General features: G+C 33.5%; 4 protein-coding genes across 5 annotated transcripts in view; 3 read left to right on the forward strand and 1 right to left on the reverse strand.

Annotated features, from left to right (window-relative positions):
* The first annotated feature begins 301 nt into the window (after window positions 1-301).
* On the forward strand, window positions 302-8943 carry LOC140050497 (sodium/hydrogen exchanger 6-like). Its single transcript, XM_072095717.1, has 16 exons — window positions 302-566; window positions 3856-4073; window positions 4221-4298; window positions 4447-4523; window positions 4636-4736; window positions 4909-5014; window positions 5226-5352; window positions 5702-5807; window positions 5910-5998; window positions 6190-6303; window positions 6448-6559; window positions 6972-7125; window positions 7240-7288; window positions 7540-7625; window positions 8017-8110; window positions 8229-8943. The coding sequence occupies exons 1-16, from the start codon at window positions 317-319 to the stop codon at window positions 8421-8423; spliced, it is 1956 nt and encodes a 651-aa protein (XP_071951818.1). The 5' UTR covers window positions 302-316; the 3' UTR covers window positions 8424-8943.
* A 6274-nt stretch (window positions 8944-15217) lies between these two features.
* LOC140050490 (protein O-mannosyl-transferase TMTC4-like) overlaps window positions 15218-26181 on the forward strand; it is a 60733-nt gene continuing 49769 nt past the window's right edge. For both annotated transcript variants that reach the window (XM_072095707.1, XM_072095708.1), the window contains exon 1: window positions 15218-15272. The gene's annotated coding sequence lies outside the window, so the exon portion shown is untranslated. The remainder of the gene's footprint in view (window positions 15273-26181) is intronic.
* LOC140050494 (CMP-N-acetylneuraminate-poly-alpha-2,8-sialyltransferase-like) lies at window positions 21157-24221 on the forward strand. The gene is made up of 6 exons (XM_072095712.1): window positions 21157-21447; window positions 21577-21704; window positions 22007-22086; window positions 22360-22455; window positions 22588-23097; window positions 23351-24221. Exons 4-6 carry the CDS (start codon window positions 22391-22393, stop codon window positions 23613-23615), a joined length of 840 nt encoding a protein of 279 aa, XP_071951813.1. The 5' UTR covers window positions 21157-21447; window positions 21577-21704; window positions 22007-22086; window positions 22360-22390; the 3' UTR covers window positions 23616-24221.
* LOC140048930 (2-acylglycerol O-acyltransferase 2-like) lies at window positions 23911-26150 on the reverse strand. The gene is made up of 5 exons (XM_072093730.1): window positions 26091-26150; window positions 25137-25623; window positions 24728-24902; window positions 24349-24548; window positions 23911-24065 (listed from the first exon to the last, which is right to left on the reverse strand). Exons 1-5 carry the CDS (start codon window positions 26148-26150, stop codon window positions 23911-23913), a joined length of 1077 nt encoding a protein of 358 aa, XP_071949831.1.

Here is a 26181-nt window from a genome sequence, read left to right on the forward strand (position 1 = left end):
AAAATCTTAGATAAGAAATATTGATTTTGTATTTGTTCGTTTTGTTTGTATATATCATAATCATACCGCAAAAAAGAAAGTGTACAACCCATATCTCACCCCATATTAAATACCCATACAATGATCTGTCCTACTGCGGAGATCATATCGATCATAGTCAATAGAAATACTTTCTCTATGTGTATCGATCGATGATATTATCACGAACTATCGCTCGCCGTCTGAGGGGGTTGTTATCAGCAATTCCTCTAGTTATCGTTGTTGCACCAACTGCACTAACTGCGAACGGAGAGCCCGGAACCTGGATGGTGCAAATATGGGTTACCAAACTCCGTTACTGTGTTTATTATGCTCTTTATATGTTTCCGGAAATGCTGAAAGCCAAAAAAAGTGTTCTAAGGATCCAGAAGATTTGGCACAAGATAGTGCAGAAAAACAACACCAACTTGATAGCCTGAATTTACTCTTATTTCTTAGCCTGCTTGTGCTGACTATTTTGACAATTTGGCTGTTTAAGCAGCATCGATTCCGCTATGTGCACGAGACTGGCTTGGCTATGCTGTATGGTAAGTTTCGGTCACGCCCCCTTATCATGAAATAGGGTTTATGACCTACACGAGGCATAGGCCTAGGCCTCATAATATAATAATAGTCCATGGAGGTGTCACGACAAATATGGTCCGGGGCCAAAATCTGTCCGGCCGGACCAGTTTTGGCTCTAAAGTTGTGGCCAAAAGCAGTCCGCCACTGCCAAAATCGGTCCGGGTTTTTCTTCTGTCGATTTTAATTGAATTACTAGGCCTATGATGCTGTTTTAAGTTGTTTATGGCTAGAAAAATATCCCATGATATATATATATAAGTAAGTTATCTACTATAAATAAATGTATTTTATCTAAAAACATGACTTAGCCTTAGGTGTTCACTCATATTTCAGCCTGCCACACACTCACAATCATGAACGGGTATGAGACGCTGATATTGCCAGCCAGATTTTATTTTATGATTGAGGCCTTTTTCCTTCCTCAGCCCAATCAATATTGGATAATTGTTTTATAATGATTGTACTGAATTGATATTGATTGATTAACCATAAATTAGTAATAAATTAAATTGTTTTTAACATTAAACACTGCTCTTCTGTTGCCTCTATTTAAAAAATTGCTCAAAACTCATTTTTTCGACCACTAACATGCCCAGCGCCTTTGATTTTGTACCTCGGTCTTTGAATTGACGCTTTATAAATTTTGATATAATAATAATAATAATAATAATAATAATAACATCATGGAGAAACGAAGATGTTAAAAAAACAAAAGAACAAAATGGATTAAAAACAGGCAGAGAATTAATTGTACACAAAAAACTTAAAAATTAGTACTAATTATTGATGAGTTACTACTAATAGTAATAATGAATGATAAAAAAACAGGCTTAATTTATAATATTAAAATAACAAATAAAACCCTGTAGTTTTCAATATAATGACTAATCATGGCCTTTTTAAATGATATATACATTATGACTCATTTTGCGCACCATATATTTGCAAGATCGGACCATATTTGGCGGCTAAAAACAGTCCTACTGCCCGGACCGATTTTATCCAGGCCGGACCAGTTTTGGCGGCCAAAATTGGTCCGGCCGGACAGGTTTTGGCAGCCATAAATGGTCCCCCAGACTGATTTTGGTGTGACAGAGGTATTGTTTTTGTTCTGTAATAAAAAAAAAACTAAATAAAGCGATACTGATGATTTATTATGGTGTATGAATCATATGAAAGATGAACCTTTTTTCTATATATGATGTGGGATACGAAATTTATCCCACATAAAAATTAATTTAAAAAGAAAATACTAACATTAACAATAGATTGATGATTTAAAATAAAGATGAATCAATTATGCACTTGTCAATGACCCAATTATTGACACAAGGGTGCTTCAAAAAACCAAAAATGGTATGTCACATCAATGAATAATGGACTGGTATGTCAATTTCCGTCACTTTACCACCCAACATAAGACATATCATACCAACATAGTCACAGTTTGTCAAAATGGTCATATTTTTGCCGCACAGTTGCGTAATGGTATTCATAAGGTATGACGCACATCGGACAAATAATGCAGCTCTCCCGGGGGTCGTATAGTGGGTCATACAATTGACAAGGGAATTATTCAACTTTTGCACATAGTATTTCACTGGTGCAGCTCATGTGCGGACAGATTCTTAGATTACAGTATTAATTATCTGCAATGTATTGCCAAATCCAAGATTAATATCATCTTAATCTTAAATTACGGAGAAAGTGATTTTCAATTAAAATTATAAATATTCCTCTATTCACTTATTTTCAGTTTTCTGCTGCAATATTCCTAATCAAAATGTATGAACAAATAATCCAGTTAATTAGCATTAATTAAAAACTGGTTGTCATTTTACTGTATTATGATTATGTTTCTTCTTAGTAGCCCTAGTATAGAAATCCATTGGAGAAGGGATCCACTCAGAAACTTAGTATGCAATAATTAGTGGTTACAAGATATCTAATGTAAACAGTGGAATCTGTCAAAATTATTGACTTTCATTTCAATCAAATAATATGAAACGAAGACTAGTGCTATTTGCACTTTCAATCAAATAATATGAAACGAAGACTAGTGCTATTTGCACTTTCAATCAAATAATATGAAACGAAGACTAGTGCTATTTGCACTTTCAATCAAATAATATGAAACAAAGACTAGTGCTATTTGCTCTTTCAATCAAATAATATGAAACGAAGACTAGTGCTATTTGCACTTTCAATCAAATAATATGAAACAAAGACTAGTGCTATTTGCTCTTTCAATCAAATAATATGAAACGAAGACTAGTGCTACAGTATTTGCACTTTCAATCAAATAATATGAAACGAAGACTAGTGCTATTTGCACTTTCAATCAAATAATATGAAACGAAGACTAGTGCTATTTGCACTTTCAATCAAATAATATGAAACGAAGACTAGTGCTATTTGCACTTTCAATCAAATAATATGAAACGAAGACTAGTGCTATTTGCACTTTCAATCAAATAATATGAAACGAAGACTAGTGCTATTTGCACTTTCAATCAAATAATATGAAACGAAGACTAGTGCTATTTGCACTTTCAATCAAATAATATGAAACGAAGACTAGTGCTATTTGCACTTTCAATCAAATAATATGAAACGAAGACTAGTGCTATTTGCACTTTCAATCAAATAATATGAAACGAAGACTAGTGCTATTTGCACTTTCAATCAAATAATATGAAACGAAGACTAGTGCTATTTGCACTTTCAATCAAATAATATGAAACGAAGACTAGTGCTATTTGCACTTTCAATCAAATAATATGAAACGAAGACTATTGCTATTTGCACTTTCAATCAAATAATATGAAACGAAGACTAGTGCTACAGTATTTGCACTTTCAATCAAATAATATGAAACGAAGACTAGTGCTATTTGCACTTTCAATCAAATAATATGAAACGAAGACTAGTGCTATTTGCACTTTCAATCAAATAATATGAAACGAAGACTATTGCTATTTGCACTTTCAATCAAATAATATGAAACGAAGACTAGTGCTATTTGCACTGTGAACATATTATGATACTACTATACTATAGTCTTCTTTTCCTCTTCATTTTTGCATTCTATATAAATTATGATTAGATTTTTAGAACTATAATTAAAGGGTATCATACAGACATACAGTACTGTTTTAGTAAATTCATGGCTTCAACAAGGTACTGTAAATCTGCAATTTTAAAATAAATTTGTGTATAATTATCAAATTCTTTTTTCTCCATTGTGTAAAGGAGTCATTGTTGGAGCAATTGTATATTATTCAAGTAGTGATAAGTTAAACAACCATGAACGATCCAGTCGATCTAGTAATAGTTGTGATGCACAACCAGCAAGTACACTACTGTTAGAAGTTGAATATCCTGACAATAGCCAAGTAATATATCAGTATAGACAGGAAGGAATAGCACAAAATACACCAAATGCCACTAACACAGATTTTGAAGAAAAGGTAAGCAGAATCATTAACACCATGTCTCCTGAAAAATAATAAATCTGGAACAGTGCAATTGAGACTTTTAGTAAATTGTGATTTAATTAATTAAGTCTAAATTTGTCTTTTATTTAGTAAATAAGAATATGTTCTTTAATTTTACAGGTAAATTTTGACCCAGAGACTTTTTTCAATGTGTTGCTGCCACCAATAATATTTTATGCAGGATACAGTCTTAAGAGAGTAAGTTACTTCTGTTTCTTTCTTAGCAATAGCAATGTTTTACTGTCACATGTTTGGCTTATTTGTTGTTGCTACATTATTTATTGTAAATATGCTTTGTTCCCACTCTTCCCTGTTGTTACTAAACAATTTTCGTTTTAAATTTCAGCGTCATTTTTTCCGGAATCTTGGCTCTATCATGATGTATGCATTTCTTGGGACTTGTATTTCATGTTTTGTTGTTGGGTAAGTAATAGTTATATCAATGCTGTGTAATTTCTTGACATTTATTAGGCATATTCTTGCAATCATAAACAAGTTTACAATAGTTAAACATCATTTTGGCTTGTTTCAATAGGGGTATAATGTACGTATTTGTAGTGAAACTTATTCAGATTGAGAACTTTAATATCCAGGATTGCTTTTTATTTGGAGCTATCATCTCAGCCACAGACCCAGGTGAGTATGTCATAGGTCACCTCAACTACTTTTCGTTCCTCTCATCTCCTGATCTGATTCTATGTAATGCCACCTGATGTATGAGGTGTACTGTAGATGTATAATCTTAAAAAGTGTAAATGTACAGGTTTTTTTCTTCTCTAAATTATGAATAAAAATGTCTTCTTTGCAGTTACTGTACTAGCTGTGTTCCATGACTTGCACGTTGACATGGATATGTATATATTAGTGTTTGGAGAAAGTGTTTTAAATGATGCAGTTGCTATTGTGCTTTCAAGGTAATTAGTATGTGAGTTAGTAAAAAGGGGATGAAATAATATTTATAATTGATTACAATTTAGAAAGCTAATGAAAATAACATTCTTAATTGATTAATTGTTCTTTTTCCCAACTTAATTTCAATCAATAAGCCACCCTTGTTTTCATGTTAGCCTTGTTATTTTCTGTATACCCTAATATTGTAAACTCTAAATTATCTCTTTTTTGTAGAACGGTTACAGAATTTAAAGACAGCAGTTTCACAGCAGGTGCTTTCTTCAGTTCTCTAGGAGTTTTCTTTGGAGTTTTTATTGGGTCTTTTGCCATCGGTGCTTTGCTAGGCTGTTTCACAGCTCTTATATCCTTTATGATTCCTGCTGAGGTCAGTCATATGGCAAAATTGAGTCTGTCTCTCTAATAACCTTACATTTGGAAATGCAATCAGTTGGAATTAGTCTATTAGGATTGAACCAGTAAATATGTTTACATATTTAAGGGGGTTCAATTGATATTTTGTTTTCACTTTCCTAATATATGCATTATAAATATATTAAAGGATCTAATTGACTATTAACATAGTACCTACCTATCATACATTTTTGTGGAGCTTGTAAAGGATTTGACAAGCATATATTGTATTCTGCACCATTAATTATTATAGTCACTTAGCTAAAAATGATATATTTTACTTAACTGTCAATGTTTACCTAACTAAATTCACCAAAGTGCGTGAATTTCCTCTTCTGGAAACAGCTCTCTTTTTCATCATGTCATACAGCTCTTACCTGATGGCAGAGGCAGCACAATTAACAGGCAAGTTACAGCCAACAGGATTTCACAGCCAACATTCAAATTACACTAACTACAATATGTTTAAACAATAGGGAATGAAATATTCTTGTGTTTTTTCAATAGGAATTGTTTCAATTTTATTCTGTGGAGTAACACAAGCACATTACACATATAATAACTTATCTGAGGAGTCAAAGAGAAGGACAAGAGAGGTAACATTTTAATTTTTTTTTAGAAAAAATCAGTTTATTCCACATTTTAAAACAATTACCTTTTTGGTACAATGGCTATGATTGTCAAATACATATTTGTTTTCAACATTAGAAATAAGATTAGCCTGTTTCACCAGAAAGCCCACTACTGTACATAAATTCCTGAAATAATGTTGTGTTTTTTTTTTCAGTTATTTGAGTTGTTAAATTTCCTAGCTGAGAACTTTATCTTTTCTTATATGGGAATATCCATGTTCAACAAGAACAATCAACAGTTTAACATCTTGTTTGTATTATCGGCTTTTGTATCCTTTTTTGTGTTTGTTAAAAAGATTATATTTTATCCAATTGTTCTCGGGTTAATAAGCTATATATTGATTTAAGCATGGAGAAATAACTTACTTGAATTAAGTACAGATGCTTATTTATCCTTAACACTGGTGTTCCAGCTTGCCATAATATTAGGCCGTTTGTGTAATATTTATCCATTATCATTTTTACTAAATTTGGGTCGAAAAAAAAAAATAGGAATGAACATCCAACATATGCTAATGTTTTCAGGTATGTTACTGTTGTTGTTGCTGTATGTTATTGATATTGAGGAGCGAGTGGAATACCAAAGTATACATACTTAATATTGTTGATATTGAGGAATGGAGTACCTATTACATACCTACCTGCGGTATACCTGATGTTTAAATAACAGCCACTATGGACTGTTGCCCCAAATTGTTATACACAATCAAATTGTTACCGTTACAACCTACTTATCTTCTTGATCTTCTTCCCTGCTACACCCGTCTTGCTTGTCTTACGACTGATCAAAACCTACTGGTTGTTCCTAGAATAAACACCAACACTTTTATTTTCTCTGCTGATTCTCTCCTTCGACATATTACTAAATCAGCATCTATTGCTAATTTTAAAAAAGAACTTAAAACGTATCTTTTTAACATTATATGTTATATTATAGGTTTACGTGGTGCTATAGCATTTGCATTAGCTATTCGTAACACAGCTTCAGAAAGCAGACAGTTGATGTTGAATGCTACTCTTATCATTGTATTAATAACCGTTATATTTTGTGGAGGATTGTCAACACAAATGTTAGCTTGGCTTAAAATCAGGTATGACACATTTTTAATTTGCAATTCTTTTTTTTTCACTTGTAAAGATTAATTATTGATAGAAAACCAATGTATTTGGTGATTAATTTTACCCAATTTTTCTTTTTTTTTCAGAGTTGGTGTTGAAGATGATGATGAACAACAAGGACACCATGTAGATTCAGTAAGTATGATACTTAAAAAGTGTAAGTATGATACTTACATTCAAGGGATTTCAAAACACAGTGGTGTGCTATTTGTTTTTATTTAACATCTTATGTTGACAAATCTATGCTATGTTGACAAATCAATTAATAAAACATACTGTATAAGGAAGAACTATAATTGAACTTGGCTTTGAACCATCTAAATATTTCTTTTTAAAATATTTCCAAAAATAAGTGGATTAACTTTTCATGTATTGTCTCAAAACAGGGTACAATAGAACATCAGTTGCATCGTCAACGGCAAAAAGAGAAACAAGCTAAGATAGTTGCTCTGTGGTATGAATTTGACTTTAAGTATCCTTTTCTGATCAATGTAATGTTTAGTTATGACACGGATGTTTTTCTAGTAAGAATTTGTTTTCGAATTAATTTGTATAAAACACTTTAACCTTACTAATTAGCTAATTCTTTTACCATCTGCAAAAGATGTCCTTTGTGAAAACCTTTGCAGTTTGGTAACTTTACTACTGCTACTATAAACTGGAAAATTATTATTTTTTTGTTGAACCAAATAATACATACACAAATGGTATAAACACCTTTAGTGATGTTTCGTTGACATACTGTGAACTTCTTCAAACTACTGTTTGGAATAGTCTGTACAGTCTGGGAGACGCTGTGTAGTACCACCAGTAGTCTTGTTGTTGCTACTATGTTTACTATGTGCTCCTTAACTTTTATGAAGATATATGAAACCAATTTTTACAAATAAAGGAGCAGACTTGAGAGAAACGTTACCAGCATGCTGTCTACCAGTAGCACACTGTCTTATAAAACAGGTAAACAATTAATTAAAAAAAATTGAAATAACAGTTTTGAGTTTTGAGATAGGTATGAAAGATGAACTAGAACTGATACAAAAGCACACACTTCATTTGCATAATTAATATTTTTTAGGATGAAATGATCGTAGAAGACAGCGACACAGATTTTATATTATCGGAAGATGATATTGCACCAACTGACTCTAATCAAGACACTCCTTCAGACACATTACCAGAAGATGATGCTGCTCTTGATGGTGACCTTGGGTTAGGAGCAACTAAACTGCAAGGGATTCCACCAATGCCTAGCCAGCAAACTATTATATGAAAGCCATTTTTATGAAATTATCAGAAGATGATTCTGCTCTTGATGGTTACCTTGGGTTAGGAGCAACTAAACTACAAGGGATTCCACCAATGCCTAGCCAGCAAACTATTATATGAAAGCCATTTTTATGAAATTATCAGAAGATGATTCTGCTCTTGATGGTGACCTTGGGTTAGGAGCAACTAAACTACAAGGGATTCCACCAATGCCTAGCCAGCAAACTATTATATGAAAGCCATTTTTATGAAATTACCAGAAGATGATTCTGCTCTTGATGGTGACCTTGGGTTTGGAGCAACTAAACTACAAGGGATTCCACCAATGCCTAGCCAGCAAACTATTATATGAAAGCCATTTTTATGAAATTACCAGAAGATGATTCTGCTCTTGATGGTGACCTTGGGTTTGGAGCAACTAAACTACAAGGGATTCCACCAATGCCTAGCCAGCAAACTATTATATGAAAGCCATTTTTATGAAATTACCAGAAGATGATTCTGCTCTTGATGGTGACCTTGGGTTGGAGCAACTAAACTACAAGGGATTCCACCAATGCCTAGCCAGCAAACTATTATATGAAAGCCATTTTTATGAAATTACCAGAAGATGATTCTGCTCTTGATGGTGACCTTGGGTTAGGAGCAACTAAACTACAAGGGATTCCACCAATGCCTAGCCAGCAAACTATTATATGAAAGCCATTTTTATGAAATTACCAGAAGATGATTCTGCTCTTGATGGTGACCTTGGGTTTGGAGCAACTAAACTACAAGGGATTCCACCAATGCCTAGCCAGCAAACTATTATATGAAAGCCATTTTTATGAAATTACCAGAAGATGATTCTGCTCTTGATGGTGACCTTGGGTTAGGAGCAACTAAACTGCAAGGGATTCCACCAATGCCTAGCCAGCAAACTATTATATGAAAGCCATTTTTATGAAATTACCAGAAGATGATTCTGCTCTTGATGGTGACCTTGGGTTAGGAGCAACTAAACTGCAAGGGATTCCACCAATGCCTAGCCAGCAAACTATTATATGAAAGCCATTTTTATGAAATTATCAGAAGATGATTCTGCTCTTGATGGTGACCTTGGGTTTGGAGCAACTAAACTGCAAGGGATTCCACCAATGCCTAGCCAGCAAACTATTATATGAAAGCCATTTTTATGAAATTACCAGAAGATGATTCTGCTCTTGATGGTGACCTTGGGTTTGGAGCAACTAAACTGCAAGGGATTCCACCAATGCCTAGCCAGCAAACTATTATATGAAAGCCATTTTTATGAAATTACCAGAAGATGATTCTGCTCTTGATGGTGACCTTGGGTTTGGAGCAACTAAACTACAAGGGATTCCACCAATGCCTAGCCAGCAAACTATTATATGAAAGCCATTTTTATGAAATTACCAGAAGATGATTCTGCTCTTGATGGTGACCTTGGGTTTGGAGCAACTAAACTACAAGGGATTCCACCAATGCCTAGCCAGCAAACTATTATATGAAAGCCATTTTTATGAAATTACCAGAAGATGATTCTGCTCTTGATGGTGACCTTGGGTTTGGAGCAACTAAACTACAAGGGATTCCACCAATGCCTAGCCAGCAAACTATTATATGAAAGCCATTTTTATGAAATTACCAGAAGATGATTCTGCTCTTGATGGTGACCTTGGGTTTGGAGCAACTAAACTGCAAGGGATTCCACCAATGCCTAGCCAGCAAACTATTATATGAAAGCCATTTTTATGAAATTACCAGAAGATGATTCTGCTCTTGATGGTGACCTTGGGTTAGGAGCAACTAAACTACAAGGGATTCCACCAATGCCTAGCCAGCAAACTATTATATGAAAGCCATTTTTATGAAATTACCAGAAGATGATTCTGCTCTTGATGGTGACCTTGGGTTAGGAGCAACTAAACTGCAAGGGATTCCACCAATGCCTAGCCAGCAAACTATTATATGAAAGCCATTTTTATGAAATTACCAGAAGATGATTCTGCTCTTGATGGTGACCTTGGGTTAGGAGCAACTAAACTACAAGGGATTCCACCAATGCCTAGCCAGCAAACTATTATATGAAAGCCATTTTTATGAAATTATCAGAAGATGATTCTGCTCTTGATGGTGACCTTGGGTTTGGAGCAACTAAACTACAAGGGATTCCACCAATGCCTAGCCAGCATTGTTATTATAAATTGTCTTTTCTTCCAAGTCTACGATAATAATATGCTGAATCTGTTTTTTCTTTTTACAAACATGAACTTAGTAACTAATCTTAGTAACTAAACTTGGTAACTAAACTTAGTAACTAACTAAACTTAGTAACTAACTAAACTTTGTAACTAACTAAACTTTGTAACTAACTAAACTTAGTAACTAACTAAACTTAGTAACTAACTAAACTTAGTAACTAACTAAACTTAGTAACTAAACTTGGTAACTAAACTTGGTAACTAAACTTAGTAACTAACTAAACTTAGTAACTAACTAAACTTAATAACTAACTAAACTTAACTAACTAAACTTAGTAACGAACTAAACTTAGTAACGAACTAAACTTAGTAACTAACTAAACTAACTAAACTTAGTAACTATCCATAAGCCCAATTTTTTACAGTTGTTACATTTACAAATCAAAATATTTCTGATCCGATGACTTTAGTGTATTCACAATATATATTCAATAATTCTTGATATTCATATTTGTAATATACGATATTATTTGAGTTATGCATTATTATTACCATAATATACTATATAGTTATATATATATATATATCTATTAATAAATTGTCGTTATTAATTTACAGTACTTATTATTAGATGTTAAGATTAGGTATGTATTCAGAAATTATATTTGTATATATTCTTGTATTATTTTTATATGTAGTTAATAAAATTAATATCATTTTGATTTTATTATATGTATGTTTTTAAAGTATGTGTGTTATGAGAGGATCTACTTAGTCGATGTTTAAATTTTAATTTACCGATAATTTTCTTTTTATGACCTCTTGTTTTCTTCAATATTTATTGAAGTCATATTTTTGCTGCTGAATATAGAATGTAGAAGTACCAAACATTGTGATTATTTTCAGGTTTATTTTATCCATTTTTTGTGTACATTTGTATTGCAGCATATAGGGTATAAGAAATATTATAGCAAACACAATTTTGAAATTGACTAATAAATTTAAAAAGCTGAAACCTTTTATTGGTTAGATATTCCAATAGTTGGAAATACAATATTGTTGTGTTTTGTCAATGTTTATTACAATCAAATTGTAGACATTATGGATGTATAAATCGATGTAAATGATCAAATACGAAATCAATTTTAATATTAAAGTTCATGTACAATATACAATGTCAACACAAATATAATTATATTGTCCCTTGAACAAAAATTATTTAAAACATTTGTTGTTCATATGCCGGTTTATCGTTACATATATTCTTTGACCAAAAATTGAATCGAAAACAAAATTATCTGGAAAATGAAAGTATTCAACGCGCATTATGTTGAAGAAGTCACTGTTTTACTGTTTACTACAGATGTAGACAATGTTTTGGTTATAAAGTTGGTTTCACCTTCACTTTTTTTTAGTATCCCAACACGTTGCTAAATTAATTGCCGCCGGCGTTCCCCGTTTTTTTAAATAACGTAACGTTTAAACAGCTTTGTTAATCAAAGCCAATAAGTTAAAATTACAATATTTAGAGGTGATTATTCTAGATTTTATTGGTATTTGTTACTGTAGAAAAGCAAGAATGGTGATATTGCACAAAATGAATCAACTTATTTTATGTTTAAGGTCTATAATGTCATACTTTATACAGTTATAACCTATTAAGAAGTTGGCAATAAATGTTATTTTATACAGGTTTTATAACCATAAATATGTCCATGTTTGATAATATTACTAAAAGTTGTAATTGTTTGCAAATGAATATTAAAAAAGTAAAAGATAAAACACTATAGGCCTAGTTTAGATGTCATTCATATTTTGTGAGGTACGTTGTAGGCCTCTCACAATTAATCATCTCATTACATTTGAAATTTAATAATTAGATCATTATGTGTATTAATATGTTTATATCTAGTTTTATAGGCTTTTATTTCGATTATATTGAACAATTCAATCATTCCAGCAAGGTTGAGGTGTTCAGTGTGCGTACCTTGATAAACGATTTTTGAACTAAAAATGTCCTACTTAAATTAATGTATAGTCATTCTGGACTGTGTAGTGACTGAGAATGTGAAGTTCTAAAAACGATAAATACCACGAGTCCGTACGCATTTATGGCGCGCCAAGCTGTCATTTATTCGGAAATAAAGATATCTTAGTTTAAAACTAAGATATCTTAGTTTAAAACTAAGATATCTCTATTAATAGAGATATCTCTATTAAAAACTAAGATATCTCTATTAAAAACTAAGATATCTCTATTTAAAACTAAGATATCTTAGTTTTTAATAGAGATATCTCTATTAATAGAGATATCTTTATTAATAGAGATATCTCTATTAAAAACTAAGATATCTTAGTTTTAAATAGAGATATCTTAGTTTTTAATAGAGATATCTTAGTTTTTAATAGAGATATCTCTATTAATAGAGATATCTCTATTAATAGAGATATTTCTATTTAAAACTAAGATATCTCTATTAAAAACTAAGATATCTTAGTTTTTTAAAGAGATATCTCTATTAACAGAGATATCTCTATTTAAAACTAAGATATCTCTATTTAAAACTAAGATATCTCTATTAATAGAGATATCTTAGTTTTGTTTCCGGTTCAGTGTTTTATGGGTAATACGATTTTCCATCTGTGACTGAGGTAAGGTCAAGTTCCTATATTGTTAACATCGCAGTCCCAGTTGTAATATAGAGGCTATAATGAAATAAAATGGAACAGAGGCAGAAACAGAATGTTTCAGAAAAAAATGATGAGGCTTATAATGAGCACATAAACACTTTCCATAAAGATAAAAACCATTGTATTTGATCACTATTTAATTATGGATGATAGAAGTTTCTATGTACAATTTTGAATAAGTTTTCGTGAATTGTGAATGATAAAACAAAATTGAAATACCTTATTCTTATTTATCTGGTTCGCGGTCAATGCCTAGAAAATTGTTTATAAAATACGTGTTATTCCAGGTACAATCAGTGGGGAGGAGTAGAAGATGTAGATGAACAATTGTTATCTCCATGTTTGTAAAACGAAAAATAAATTTAAACGTGAACACGTCGATACTCATTGCAATGAAACCGACTGTCGTCCTTTTGAGCGGTCTTATTTTATACAATATACTATTAATCGGAAAGGGAAAAAATACTATTTCGGAGAGAGCGCACCACATATTTATTAATTATTTATTTCGTTTTCTTTCAGTAGGGTAGCCCTCTCAGAAATAATATAAAAACTGCTCTTCCGATCCCGAGGGGCTCTACGACATGCACATTTCGTTTTCTTATAGTAGTGTAGCCCTCTCAATCAGTAATAATATAACAAAGTTTATGATGTCGATCCGTGTCCCTTTTCACTTCTTTGCTAGATTTTTAACCTTCAAAGGCTCGGTATAACTATAAGAAGAGTTCACATCCCTTGGATCTGCCTTTTAATGATGCATGTTAAATGCATGCAACGTTTAGTACTTTTGTACAGTATTACAGCTCGAAACTCCACGAAATTAATACAGTACAACATCGGCTCCCCATCGGCTCTCAACAATTTAATTATAGTATTTTTCAGTTTTTGTAGCACTGTAGCTTATACCTGTTTGACCTAGAAATCAACAACTATAAACACCTTGGTGGGATGTCCCTAATGGGTCATTAATCTTCCATTCTCAATGACACACTTCCACCACATTCACAACTATACCATTCCCTACATACTTTGCAACAGGAAACAAAACTAAGATATCTCTATTAATAGAGATATCTCTATTAATAGAGATATCTCTATTAATAGAGATATCTTAGTTTTTAATAGAGATATCTTAGTTTTTAATAGAGATATCTCTATTAATAGAGATATCTCTATTAACTAAGATATCTCTATTAAAAACTAAGATATCTCTATTTAAAACTAAGATATCTTAGTTTTTAATAGAGATATCTCTATTAATAGAGATATCTCTATTAATAGAGATATCTCTATTTAAAACTAAGATATCTTAGTTTTTAATAGATATCTTAGTTTTTAATAGAGATATCTTAGTTTTAAATAGAGATATCTCTGTTAATAGAGATATCTCTATTAATAGAGATATCTCTATTTAAAACTAAGATATCTCTATTTAAAACTAAGATATCTTTTTTAAAAACTAAGATATCTCTATTGCTTGAATAAATGGCAGCTTGGCGCGCCATACGCATTATCGTAACTATGGTTTTTGACTCAATTATTTCACACACGCTCAATTAAAATGCTGCCACGGCCCAATGATTCCGGAGTAGTTTAAAGGTCAAACTTTTAATGTGTATAATAATATCAGCACCAGGCACTCAAGGCGTTTCATAGTACTGTACTCTCAAAGGATTAAATGATTTATAGCATGGAAGTGATCATGAAAACAAGGAGTTCAGCAAGTACGTACGTACTGCATATAACCATGGCGGATGATATAACAATTCCCGCATAATGCAAGAACTGTTTAAAGCATGACTGTGTTGTGGAAATGTATTGTACCTTGTTTGTTTGTATCTTGTATTGTACTATTATATATAAGCTACTACGATGGCACTACTTACTGGGGAAAGTCAATTATAAGACGTAGACCAAATATTTGTGTTACCAATTGCCGACACCAACCAGGAATTGGCGTAAGTATGCCTGTGACTGTTTCGTCTATGATTAACAAACATTACCATGACTCACCGCAGAATAAGGAATTTCGATCTAATTACAGATCAAATTATAGACAAAGGGATTCCCTGATAATGTTATTGGTATTATCCGTATTTTTCGCTCGCTGAGGCGCGGCGATCTAAACATGCTAATAATAGTTTATAGGCCATATTGCTTTCTAAAATGCCGCTAATTCTAATAATAGCTGAAGCCTATGGAAGTTATGGAACGCAAATTGTGGTGATAATAGGCATTATTTTAGGCCTACAGCACTAAATAAATGATACTGTAATTGAAACGCCGTGGCTGACGGTTCGGTTAGCCGTCGTGGGTATAGTCTGTAAAATACAAATATATTGTAGCAACAATAGTTGGATCTGAATCTTATTTAAAACTAAAGCCGAATTTCTACAGTAAAGCGAATTTGTTCGCGTGAATCGAAAGCGTCATCTTATACGCATGTGTAGAAAGGGATTTGGAAGGATGCGCATGTGTAAGCTAAACATGTGGCATACAATAGAGTGACAATTGTGAAGAATTCCTCTAATTAGAGGATGGAAGTTATCTTGATATTCATGATCATCTCAAACTTTGGACGATCACTAAAATAAACTTTTTTTTTCTATAGAAAGCTTTATCATGTTCTTTTCCGGTGCAAAAAATAGTTTTTGCAAAAACTCACAAGACAGCCAGTTCTACAGTAGCATCTATTATAGACAGATATGCCCTCAACCATCAATTGTCCGCGCCCGTCAGAGGTAACCTACTTGTCCACATTTCCAACTGTTTTCATTTTAAACACACCTTTATTTCGCCATCACATAAACTCGATATATTTAGTTCACATGTTCGTTATGATCATAAAGAGTTTGAATTAGCAATCCCTGGAGCGAAGCATGTTACAATCCTCAGAAATCCTATTGCACAATTTGAATCCGCATTTTCTTTCTTTAACGTTGCTAATCAGCTCAATATTTCAAATTTCACAAATCCAATTGAAATATTTTTCGTCAAGCCTGATGAATACATCAACCACCGATTCTTTAGGTGGGAGACAGTGCATAATCATCAGTTATTTGACCTTGGATTTGATACCGCATTATCAAACAACACAGAACAAGTTGATTCCAAAATACAACAACTTTCAAATGACTTTGATTTCGTTATGATTACAGAATATTTTGATGAATCTTTAATTTTACTTAAGCTCTTGCTATGTTGGGATTTTGATGATATCTTATATTTACCAAAAAACAAAAGAAGTTCTTCAAGCCGACATTATACATTATCGAACTCGACAATTGTAAATATTACAAGATGGAACGAAGCAGATATGAAATTATATAAACATTTTAATAATACATTTTGGAAAAAAGTAGATGAGTATGGAAATTATTTTCACGAACAATTACGCGAATTTAAAACTAGATTAAAAAGTATAAATGAAACGTGTATAACTGGTTCCAGGCAGGTAGAAAAGAAAAATCGTGGAGAAATATTATTTGAAGAATACGAACTGAACGATAACCTGTCATTTGATGATATTGGTGTTTGTAAAAGTCTGTTGCAAGAACATTCAGACTTGTTAAAACTTATTAGAAAAGAAATGATAAAGGAAGGAAAGATTAGGCCTACTGATGACAATATTAACAAAAGAAAGCAGAAATGGAAAATTTGTTAAAATCAAGATTTTGAAGCAAATGAACATTATGTCACTGAAGACTAAAATAAATAAGTCATTTAAAAGATTTTATCTTAACACTTTTTGCCATACAAGCTCGACTGCTAACCCTTTTTATTCACCTTCAAATTACGTAACTCCTTGTGTGTCTTTAGATTCACCAATTGTTATAACTAGATGGTACGCGAGTCGTGCCCACAACAGATAGTTCTCGAATACACAGTAATTTCAGCGTAAAAAAATGCTTTTTTTTTAATGTACGTACTGCAGGACGATAATAGTTATTGTCGTTTACAGAAATGAATAAATAGACACGATGATTTATGTATTAAACTGAAATTAGCACACTGGAAATTACTTCCGAAAGAGAAACTTGTCACAAAATGAGTCCAAATTTGTTATTTGGACGCATTTAAACAAACCCAATTTGTGTTTTGTGTGTAACATTAGGGTTGAGGGATGGGGAAGAGGATATGGGTACAAAGAAGAGCAATGTTTTAATATATTCTTTATCTACTCAGTAACGAAATATGTTTTTCATGTTTGATAGGCCTATAAATAATATACCACTTGATACAGTAACACATTTGCAATTTAATACTTTGTTAAAACTTCACTGTTAATGTTATAGTCGATTGAAATAGCATGTACATGTAACGATACACGTACCACTAAAACGTTTATATCTTTGTAATTACAAACGTTGAGAAGCAACTGTCAGTAGTACAGTTTATTTGTACAGTATATTGCTTCGCTCGCGTACCATCTAGGTCGTGCCCACAGATGGTTCTCGAATACACAGTCATTTCAGCGTAAAAAAATGCTTTTTTTTTTTAATGTACGTACTGCAGTATGGGCGGCCATTAGGGCCAAAATAGACAAACGTTCCCGTACGAACAATTCCGCTCGTAGTTTACAGAAACGAATAAATAGACACGATGATTTATGTATTAAACTAAAATTAGCACACTTGGAATTACTTCCGAAAGAGAAACTTGTCACAAAATGAGTCCAGATTTGTTATTTGGACTCATACTTTGTTAAAACTGTCATAGTCGATTGAAATAGCATAGTACATGTAGTACACGTACCACTACAACGTTTATATTCTTTGTAATTATTAATTAATACAAACGTTGAGAAGCAACTGTCAGTACTACAGTTTATTTGTATATTGTACGTTCTATATAACAGTAGGGCCTACTCACACTCACAGTAATACGTTTATTTGTGCATGATTGTGTTATACATCTAACAGTACCCACACTCACAGTAAATTCAATGGCGACCACAAATGTTAATACGTATTTACAGTAATGTCCAAGTATTGCAATACTATATCTATATATAGGTTTTAGGTTAATTCCCCAAGGGCCAACAAATTTACCTTCAGCTGGTGGTACTTGTGTTAAAGCAAAGAGTTATATTGGAAAGTTCCATTCATCGGAAATCAATACATTTGTATAAACGTATATTAAATCTATCAAAACAGTATGTTTTTAAGAAAATAGGTCTGTCTTCAACATTATGATGCTGTACTCGAGCTGTTCAACCGGTTTTCAGCCATTAAAAACAATTATCGTAGGAGGAGATAGGAAAATGCGAAGCATCCTCGTATTATTGTATGCGGGTATTTTTCAAGATAGACATGCATTGGACAGTGTATACCACGATCGGAAAACACCCCTATTTGGGGCAAATCGTTGAACCTAAATTCGTTTTAATTGTCAATAACTAATTATCTAACTCAATTTAATTAGTAAACAGGGTTACATCAGGTGGTTAAAATCAGTATCGAAAGTACGAACCAACTTTATATACCATCGAGTAAACATTCTAGAAGTAAGGCCCGATTTACCGAATTTTGCCCTTACGTAAATTTATATATGTAGATGCATAAAAAAACTGTGAAACATTCCATTGTATTATTCTAAGTAAGCCTGATTATAGGCTTGAACAACTTCAGTTGACTTTTATTGTCCCGTTTCTACGTTTACTACACAGCAGGCCTGCAATATTTCTCCTGGGTCTACGTTTACTACAGCAGGCCTACAGTATTTGTCCCGTGTCTACGTTTACTACAGCAGGCCTACAGTATTTGTCCCGTGTCTACGTTTACTACAGCAGGCCTACAGTATTTGTCCCGTTTCTACGTTTACTACAGCAGGCCTACAGTATTTGTCCCGTGTCTACGTTTACTACAGCAGGCCTGCAGTATTTGTTCCGTGTCTACGTTTACTACAGCAGGCCTACAGTATTTGTCCCGTTTCTACGTTTACTACAGCAGGCCTACAGTATTTGTCCCGTGTCTACGTTTACTACAGCAGGCCTGCAGTATTTGTTCCGTGTCTACGTTTACTACAGCAGGCCTACAGTATTTGTTCCGTGTCTACGTTTACTACAGCAGGCCTGCAGTATTTGTTCCGTGTCTACGTTTACTACAGCAGGCCTACAGTATTTGTCCCGTGTCTACGTTTACTACAGCAGGCCTGCAGTATTTGTTCCGTGTCTACGTTTACTACAGCAGGCCTACAGTATTTGTCCCGTGTCTACGTTTACTACAGCAGGCCTGCAGTATTTGTCCCGTGTCTACGTTTACTACAGCAGGCCTACAGTATTTGTTCCGTGTCTACGTTTACTACAGCAGGCCTGCAGTATTTGTTCCGTGTCTACGTTTACTACAGCAGGCCTACAGTATTTGTTCCGTGTCTACGTTTACTACAGCAGGCCTGCAGTATTTGTTCCGTGTCTACGTTTACTACAGCAGGCCTACAGTATTTGTCCCGTGTCTACGTTTACTACAGCAGGCCTGCAGTATTTGTTCCGTGTCTACGTTTACTACAGCAGGCCTACAGTATTTGTCCCGTGTCTACGTTTACTACAGCAGGCCTGCAGTATTTGTTCCGTGTCTACGTTTACTACAGCAGGCCTACAGTATTTGTTCCGTGTCTACGTTTACTACAGCAGGCCTGCAGTATTTGTTCCGTGTCTACGTTTACTACAGCAGGCCTACAGTATTTGTTCCGTGTCTACGTTTACTACAGCAGGCCTGCAGTATTTGTTCCGTGTCTACGTTTACTACAGCAGGCCTACAGTATTTGTCCCGTTTCTACGTTTACTACACAGCAGGCCTGCAATATTTCTCCTGGGTCTACGTTTACTACAGCAGGCCTACAGTATTTGTCCCGTGTCTACGTTTACTACAGCAGGCCTACAGTATTTGTCCCGTTTCTACGTTTACTACAGCAGGCCTACAGTATTTGTCCCGTGTCTACGTTTACTACAGCAGGCCTGCAGTATTTGTTCCGTGTCTACGTTTACTACAGCAGGCCTACAGTATTTGTCCCGTTTCTACGTTTACTACAGCAGGCCTACAGTATTTGTCCCGTGTCTACGTTTACTACAGCAGGCCTGCAGTATTTGTTCCGTGTCTACGTTTACTACAGCAGGCCTACAGTATTTGTTCCGTGTCTACGTTTACTACAGCAGGCCTGCAGTATTTGTTCCGTGTCTACGTTTACTACAGCAGGCCTACAGTATTTGTCCCGTGTCTACGTTTACTACAGCAGGCCTGCAGTATTTGTTCCGTGTCTACGTTTACTACAGCAGGCCTGCAGTATTTGTTCCGTGTCTACGTTTACTACAGCAGGCCTACAGTATTTGTTCCGTGTCTACGTTTACTACAGCAGGCCTGCAGTATTTGTTCCGTGTCTACGTTTACTACAGCAGGCCTACAGTATTTGTCCCGTGTCTACGTTTACTACAGCAGGCCTGCAGTATTTGTTCCGTGTCTACGTTTACTACAGCAGGCCTACAGTATTTGTTCCGTGTCTACGTTTACTACAGCAGGCCTACAGTATTTGTTCCGTGTCTACGTTTACTACAGCAGGCCTACAGTATTTGTCCCGTGTCTACGTTTACTACAGCAGGCCTACAGTATTTGTTCCGTGTCTACGTTTACTACAGCAGGCCTGCAGTATTTGTTCCGTTTCTACGTTTACTACAGCAGGCCTACAGTATTTGTAACCATAAATCATTTTACTATAAAGGTAAGAACAACATTATACTAGTTGAATGTAATTTAAAATAAACGATTGGCTATAATTGTTAGACTTTCAGTTAGAAATGACTACGATACGAACTTGCTTATATCTGTTTTATACTAGTAGCAACGTATCCTACCTATTGTACAATCATGGAGTGATTATCTCTTCCTCGATTCAATCATAAGCGCGCCCAGCCATTTCCACTAACATTTAGTTCGATAGGCTTATGAGGCTAATAACCGCTAATTGATAGATTCTTACCAAATACATTATACAAGAAATGGTATATTATGGCCAACAAAAATGAAATAAGTACATATTAAGTTGATGTTTATATCCATATTTTAGCCAATCCTCTTTCAATCCTTTTTCTAGTATTATCTGTGAGCAAGAGGTTCAATGAACTGTTTCAGAAGACAAACGGTAACTTTGAATTTTCGTAATATTATTCATCTTATGATTATTATTATATTAAAACAAATCGATCTATAATAATATACCTAATACTGATTATTACAAATACACTGATCCTCTTTCTGTGTTGTCTTACAGGTAGGAATCGGAAGGAGGAGGTTGTTAATGTTTTATGTTTCCATTTGTTCACTTGCTTGCTCTACCGTCGTTTGGTTTCTTCATACACCAACCGTTTCTCCAGATTCACCATTGAAATTAAGTAATCGGTATTACACAATGTTTCATTATTAAGAAAACACGATCTATTCTAATGAGTATAAAAAGATAGGTATTCATTATTTAAAGAACTCTCAACTAATTGACTCTTATTGTATAGGAAATTCGAATACTATCTTGGTGATCTTGTTTCGCCTACGAGTGTGCAACCGTCAGTGTCTATACTCATGTCTATATCTGTACATTGTACATTGATATTCGTGGTTAATAATTACTGTAAATCCTGTTTTGTTCCATTACCGTAAATTAAAGAAGATTAAATAACTATTTTTATTTTGTTGACATGTCATAGATATCTTTCACAAGCCACGGCCATACACAATACGTTTGATAAGATAATAAAGAAAGAAAAGACGTCGAAAACAAGATACAGTAAGCTAATTAGTTCATAGATTTTGTATTATTATCATTAAACCACATGGAAAAAAATATAGATGATACGAAAATAGAAATAAATAAGTATATGCCCACTTTGGTCAATAATCACTCAGATTGGAGAAGTCTTGTTAAGTTCGCTAAAGACGTTCAGTGTTCGTGATGGGGATGATTAGATTAGATCAGATTATTCTGATATTTATTATCGATGTGTTGAAGAACGTAAGACAGTGTGTATAACCGGATTCAATTGCATTTTTTTATTCATAGGTTTGGGAATAATCCAAGACATACTGTGAAAATGAGCACCTACTTGCATGATGCGTTAGATAACTTTATTAATCAAAGAAACGTCGAAAAAATACAGTAAGATTGTATACAGCTATCAACTATAAATACTACACTACTCTTCTTTGATTTTCATTACTTACATTTTGTGCCATTTATTTGTATCATTGTAAAATCAATAATACATTTATTCTAATGTTTATTTTCCAGGAAAAGTCTTCAGAAAAGAGGAATTACCGTCGAGCGACTTTTGACCGCTCTGAATGGACCTAATTTAAATGTAACAAAAACAATTACGAAATTCAATACTTGCGCTCTTGTAGGAAGCTCTGGTATACTGAGTAACAGTAGCTGTGGAAATGAAATAAATGCACACGATTTAATAATTCGAGAAAATGGAGCGGAATTGGATGGATTCGAAGAAGATGTTGGAGATCGAACAGATATGATGAGTTTCAATACAATGTCATGTATCTATTTAGCACATTGCCTCCGAGAGACTAAAAAACAGAAAGGAGGGACACCACCGACCTGCTATAAAAGATATATAAATCATGTGAATCAACTTAGGAACGCTATAATACTGTTTCCATTAGTTGGACATATTGAAAGAGAAGATCGACAAAAACAGGTGGATATATGCTTGGAGATAATTAAAGAAGAACAAGTTCCATTAGATCTGAGAGCTCCAGATTTCAATACAACGCAGTTTGTCATGGAGTAAAGTAACATTGTTTTATTTAATGCTAATTAATTATCTATTGTTTTATCGGCTTACGTTGATGAGCAACAACATCACTACGGTCCATTCAACTTTAACAGTATGATTTATATTTATACTAGTATATATTTTAAATTTAAATGAAATATTATTTATTATATCAATACGACAACAATAGAATACTGATATTAATAGTCTTTGCACAACTTGTGCAGATTTTGAAATAATATTTCTGTCTATCTTTTTCTTTAGTTTGATGGGACAATCCAGAGAACCTTCAGCTGGTATACGTATGTTGGCATTTTCTTTCACATTCTGCCGTCAAATATCACTGTATGGATTTTACCCATTCACAACACTTCCAAACGGAAAGCCAGTCAATTACCATTATTTTGATGATGGATTCACTGGTAATGTAATACACAATATGACAGAAGAATTTCAAATCCTTACAAAACTCAATAGTGATCATACAATACGACTTGTTTCTGACAAATGTACGCGGGAAATGGTCTGATAATAATGTTTCAACACTACAATCTATATACAAAACTAATTAATTCATTAACTTAAACTATAATGTTAAGATTATTCTAATAACACGCAGCCTCATTGTCAATACAAGATTAATATCGAACTTTATACAACTATCATAACATATGCAAGAACGACACGAATCAAAAGTTCTTGGTGACGTACAGAGTTAGTAGGTTTCACGATGTAGTTTTCGAATACTGTACCTCTATAATAAAAACGTATTTAATCTATATTAATCTCTTTTTGTTTTTATATTTTTATCCTGTTTTGTTATTCTAGTTAACAGCTAAATATTTATTCTCAGAAATTCCAAACTTTGTTTTGTAATCATCAAATAATGTCTGAAGTGCTTTGCAGTATACGTCGTGTAGGGAGTCTATTGCTTCTTGGCTAGGATTTTCTGTCTTTTCAACATCTATGGGTTTTCCGACTGTGGAAAGAATAAAACGAATAATTGATAAGAGTATATAGGCCCTATCGTACGTTGTGATTAAGTCTGCATAGTGTAGACAAAGTGAGTGATTTAGCATCATATAACGAAATTTGTTTGTTAGAAATATCGATGAGATTATTTTAAGAAATTAAAATGGACGTTAGTTATGTGAAATGAAATGTAAATGAAAATTAAATTTACTTATGAAAACAATAACTAAATCCAATTTTCCGTTATATGCTACAGTACAATCATTTTTTTATAATTTCATTTTACTTACCCACAGTATTAATTGATTTACGATGTGGTACTATACCGAATGTGTAGTTAAATATACCTCTCCCGTAAAATGGAGTTAACGGGTAACCATTGACAACCTTTAGTTTCGTCTGAAGCCATCTGAGCTTCGAACCTTTTGGATTCGGCACTTGGTTAAACATGTCTGTCTCACCGAATGAGTAGATTGGAACAAGTTGAGATCTATACAAATAAATGAGTTTGAGCCAAAGCATTCATCTTTAAAATATTTGTTTATTTTAAAAGCGTATTCCCATTTGCATTATGAAGTTATTATTCTTTGGGAGAAGAGTATTTGAACGTAAAAATGTAATACCGCAATTTTAAGTAAGCACAAACAATGATGTGCACGTGATACTTACCCAGTTTCTAGTGCTTTCTTGATAAACCCTTTCCTCGTCTTCAGATGAACTGTGTACTGGTCAGGGTGTGCTTCTAGCATTTCAATTGCTCCACCTACTACTATGACTACCATGTTGCCTTTACCCTGATCATTAAGTAGGTAGTTCACACTTTCTTTGCTGACGTCACATGCACCTTCATGTAATACAGACAACTTCATGATTTAATATGAAAGATGTCCGTTTCAGATAGGGCCTAAATACATTTTTTTATAACTAGTAATAAAATGTGTGTGGAGATTGCAATAAGCCAGACCCTACTTATACATTGTTGCAAATTTCAATTTAAAAAAAAAGAGTTTATTTTGAAAATAATAACAGGTCTAGAGCTGTGTTTTCTATTTATAGGATTGTATTGTGATTTACCCACCTGATAACATAATATAATCTCTATAGATTGGGAAAAAGAACTGTCCTCTGAGTGTGAGCAAAGACGATCGTATGCCTGGAAACAATTTCTTAAACCCAGTTGCTTCAGACGCAAAATTCGTAAAAGCACCAACTGCAAATATTCCATGAGGATGAAAACCAGCAACGTAATTTTTTGACGGATCAAGATCTTCAGATTTGTGTAATCTCATTGGAAAATAATCGGCAAGCCCTTTGAAAACTGACAAGCTTCTGAAATAGTCTGAGCGGCGTCCGCCTCGTTGTGGTGTTTGACGATCATACCATGTCCAACTGTAGAGGAGGATAGTTATCCAGTAGTACTTGGTGAATAACAGATAAGTGGTTATGATCACGATCGTAGGACCCAATAGTAAGAACTGCATAAACCATATGAACATACAAAATGTCTGGAACCGCCGTTTAAGTGGGAGTAGAAATGGAGCAAACTCAATTCCAAGAAGTTTCATCTGAAGTCAAAATAAAAAGTGATCAACGATTGTTTTAAACGGTTAACCATTTCAAACATAGAAAGCATAGTACGCCGATTTGGATAGATTTATATAATCTTACCTTTAATTTTCACCTAGTTAATTCAATCGTTCAATGGACAGCTCTCATCAACCAATGTCGTCGTTACACAATCACCCGAATTATCCAAATATCATAGCGTTAACATTGTTTGTATCATGTCTATGTCCTTATCAAGTCATTCATTAGCATGTTGGTATAAGGGTGAAATAGTCACACCACCCATTGGACTTTGATCGATCAAAGTGACCGCTCTCAAGGTGAATTCAGTCACAGTTAAATGATTTCTAGACATTCATAATCGGGAACTTTATTATAGATTTTGTTATTGATTCAAATCTGATTATATGTGTGTTGTTAATGTACACTTTTAACAAATTTCTTGTAAAAAAAAAGGGTAAATTACTGGCAATCTGGACGCCAGTAAAGCATGATATATATCCAAACAACGATCTTTCACAATCATCTTTCAAATAAAGGTTAATATGAAGGTCATG

Source organism: Antedon mediterranea, chromosome 5 (genome assembly GCF_964355755.1).
Source record: "Antedon mediterranea chromosome 5, ecAntMedi1.1, whole genome shotgun sequence".
In the NCBI taxonomy this organism is placed as follows: domain Eukaryota; kingdom Metazoa; phylum Echinodermata; class Crinoidea; order Comatulida; family Antedonidae; genus Antedon; species Antedon mediterranea.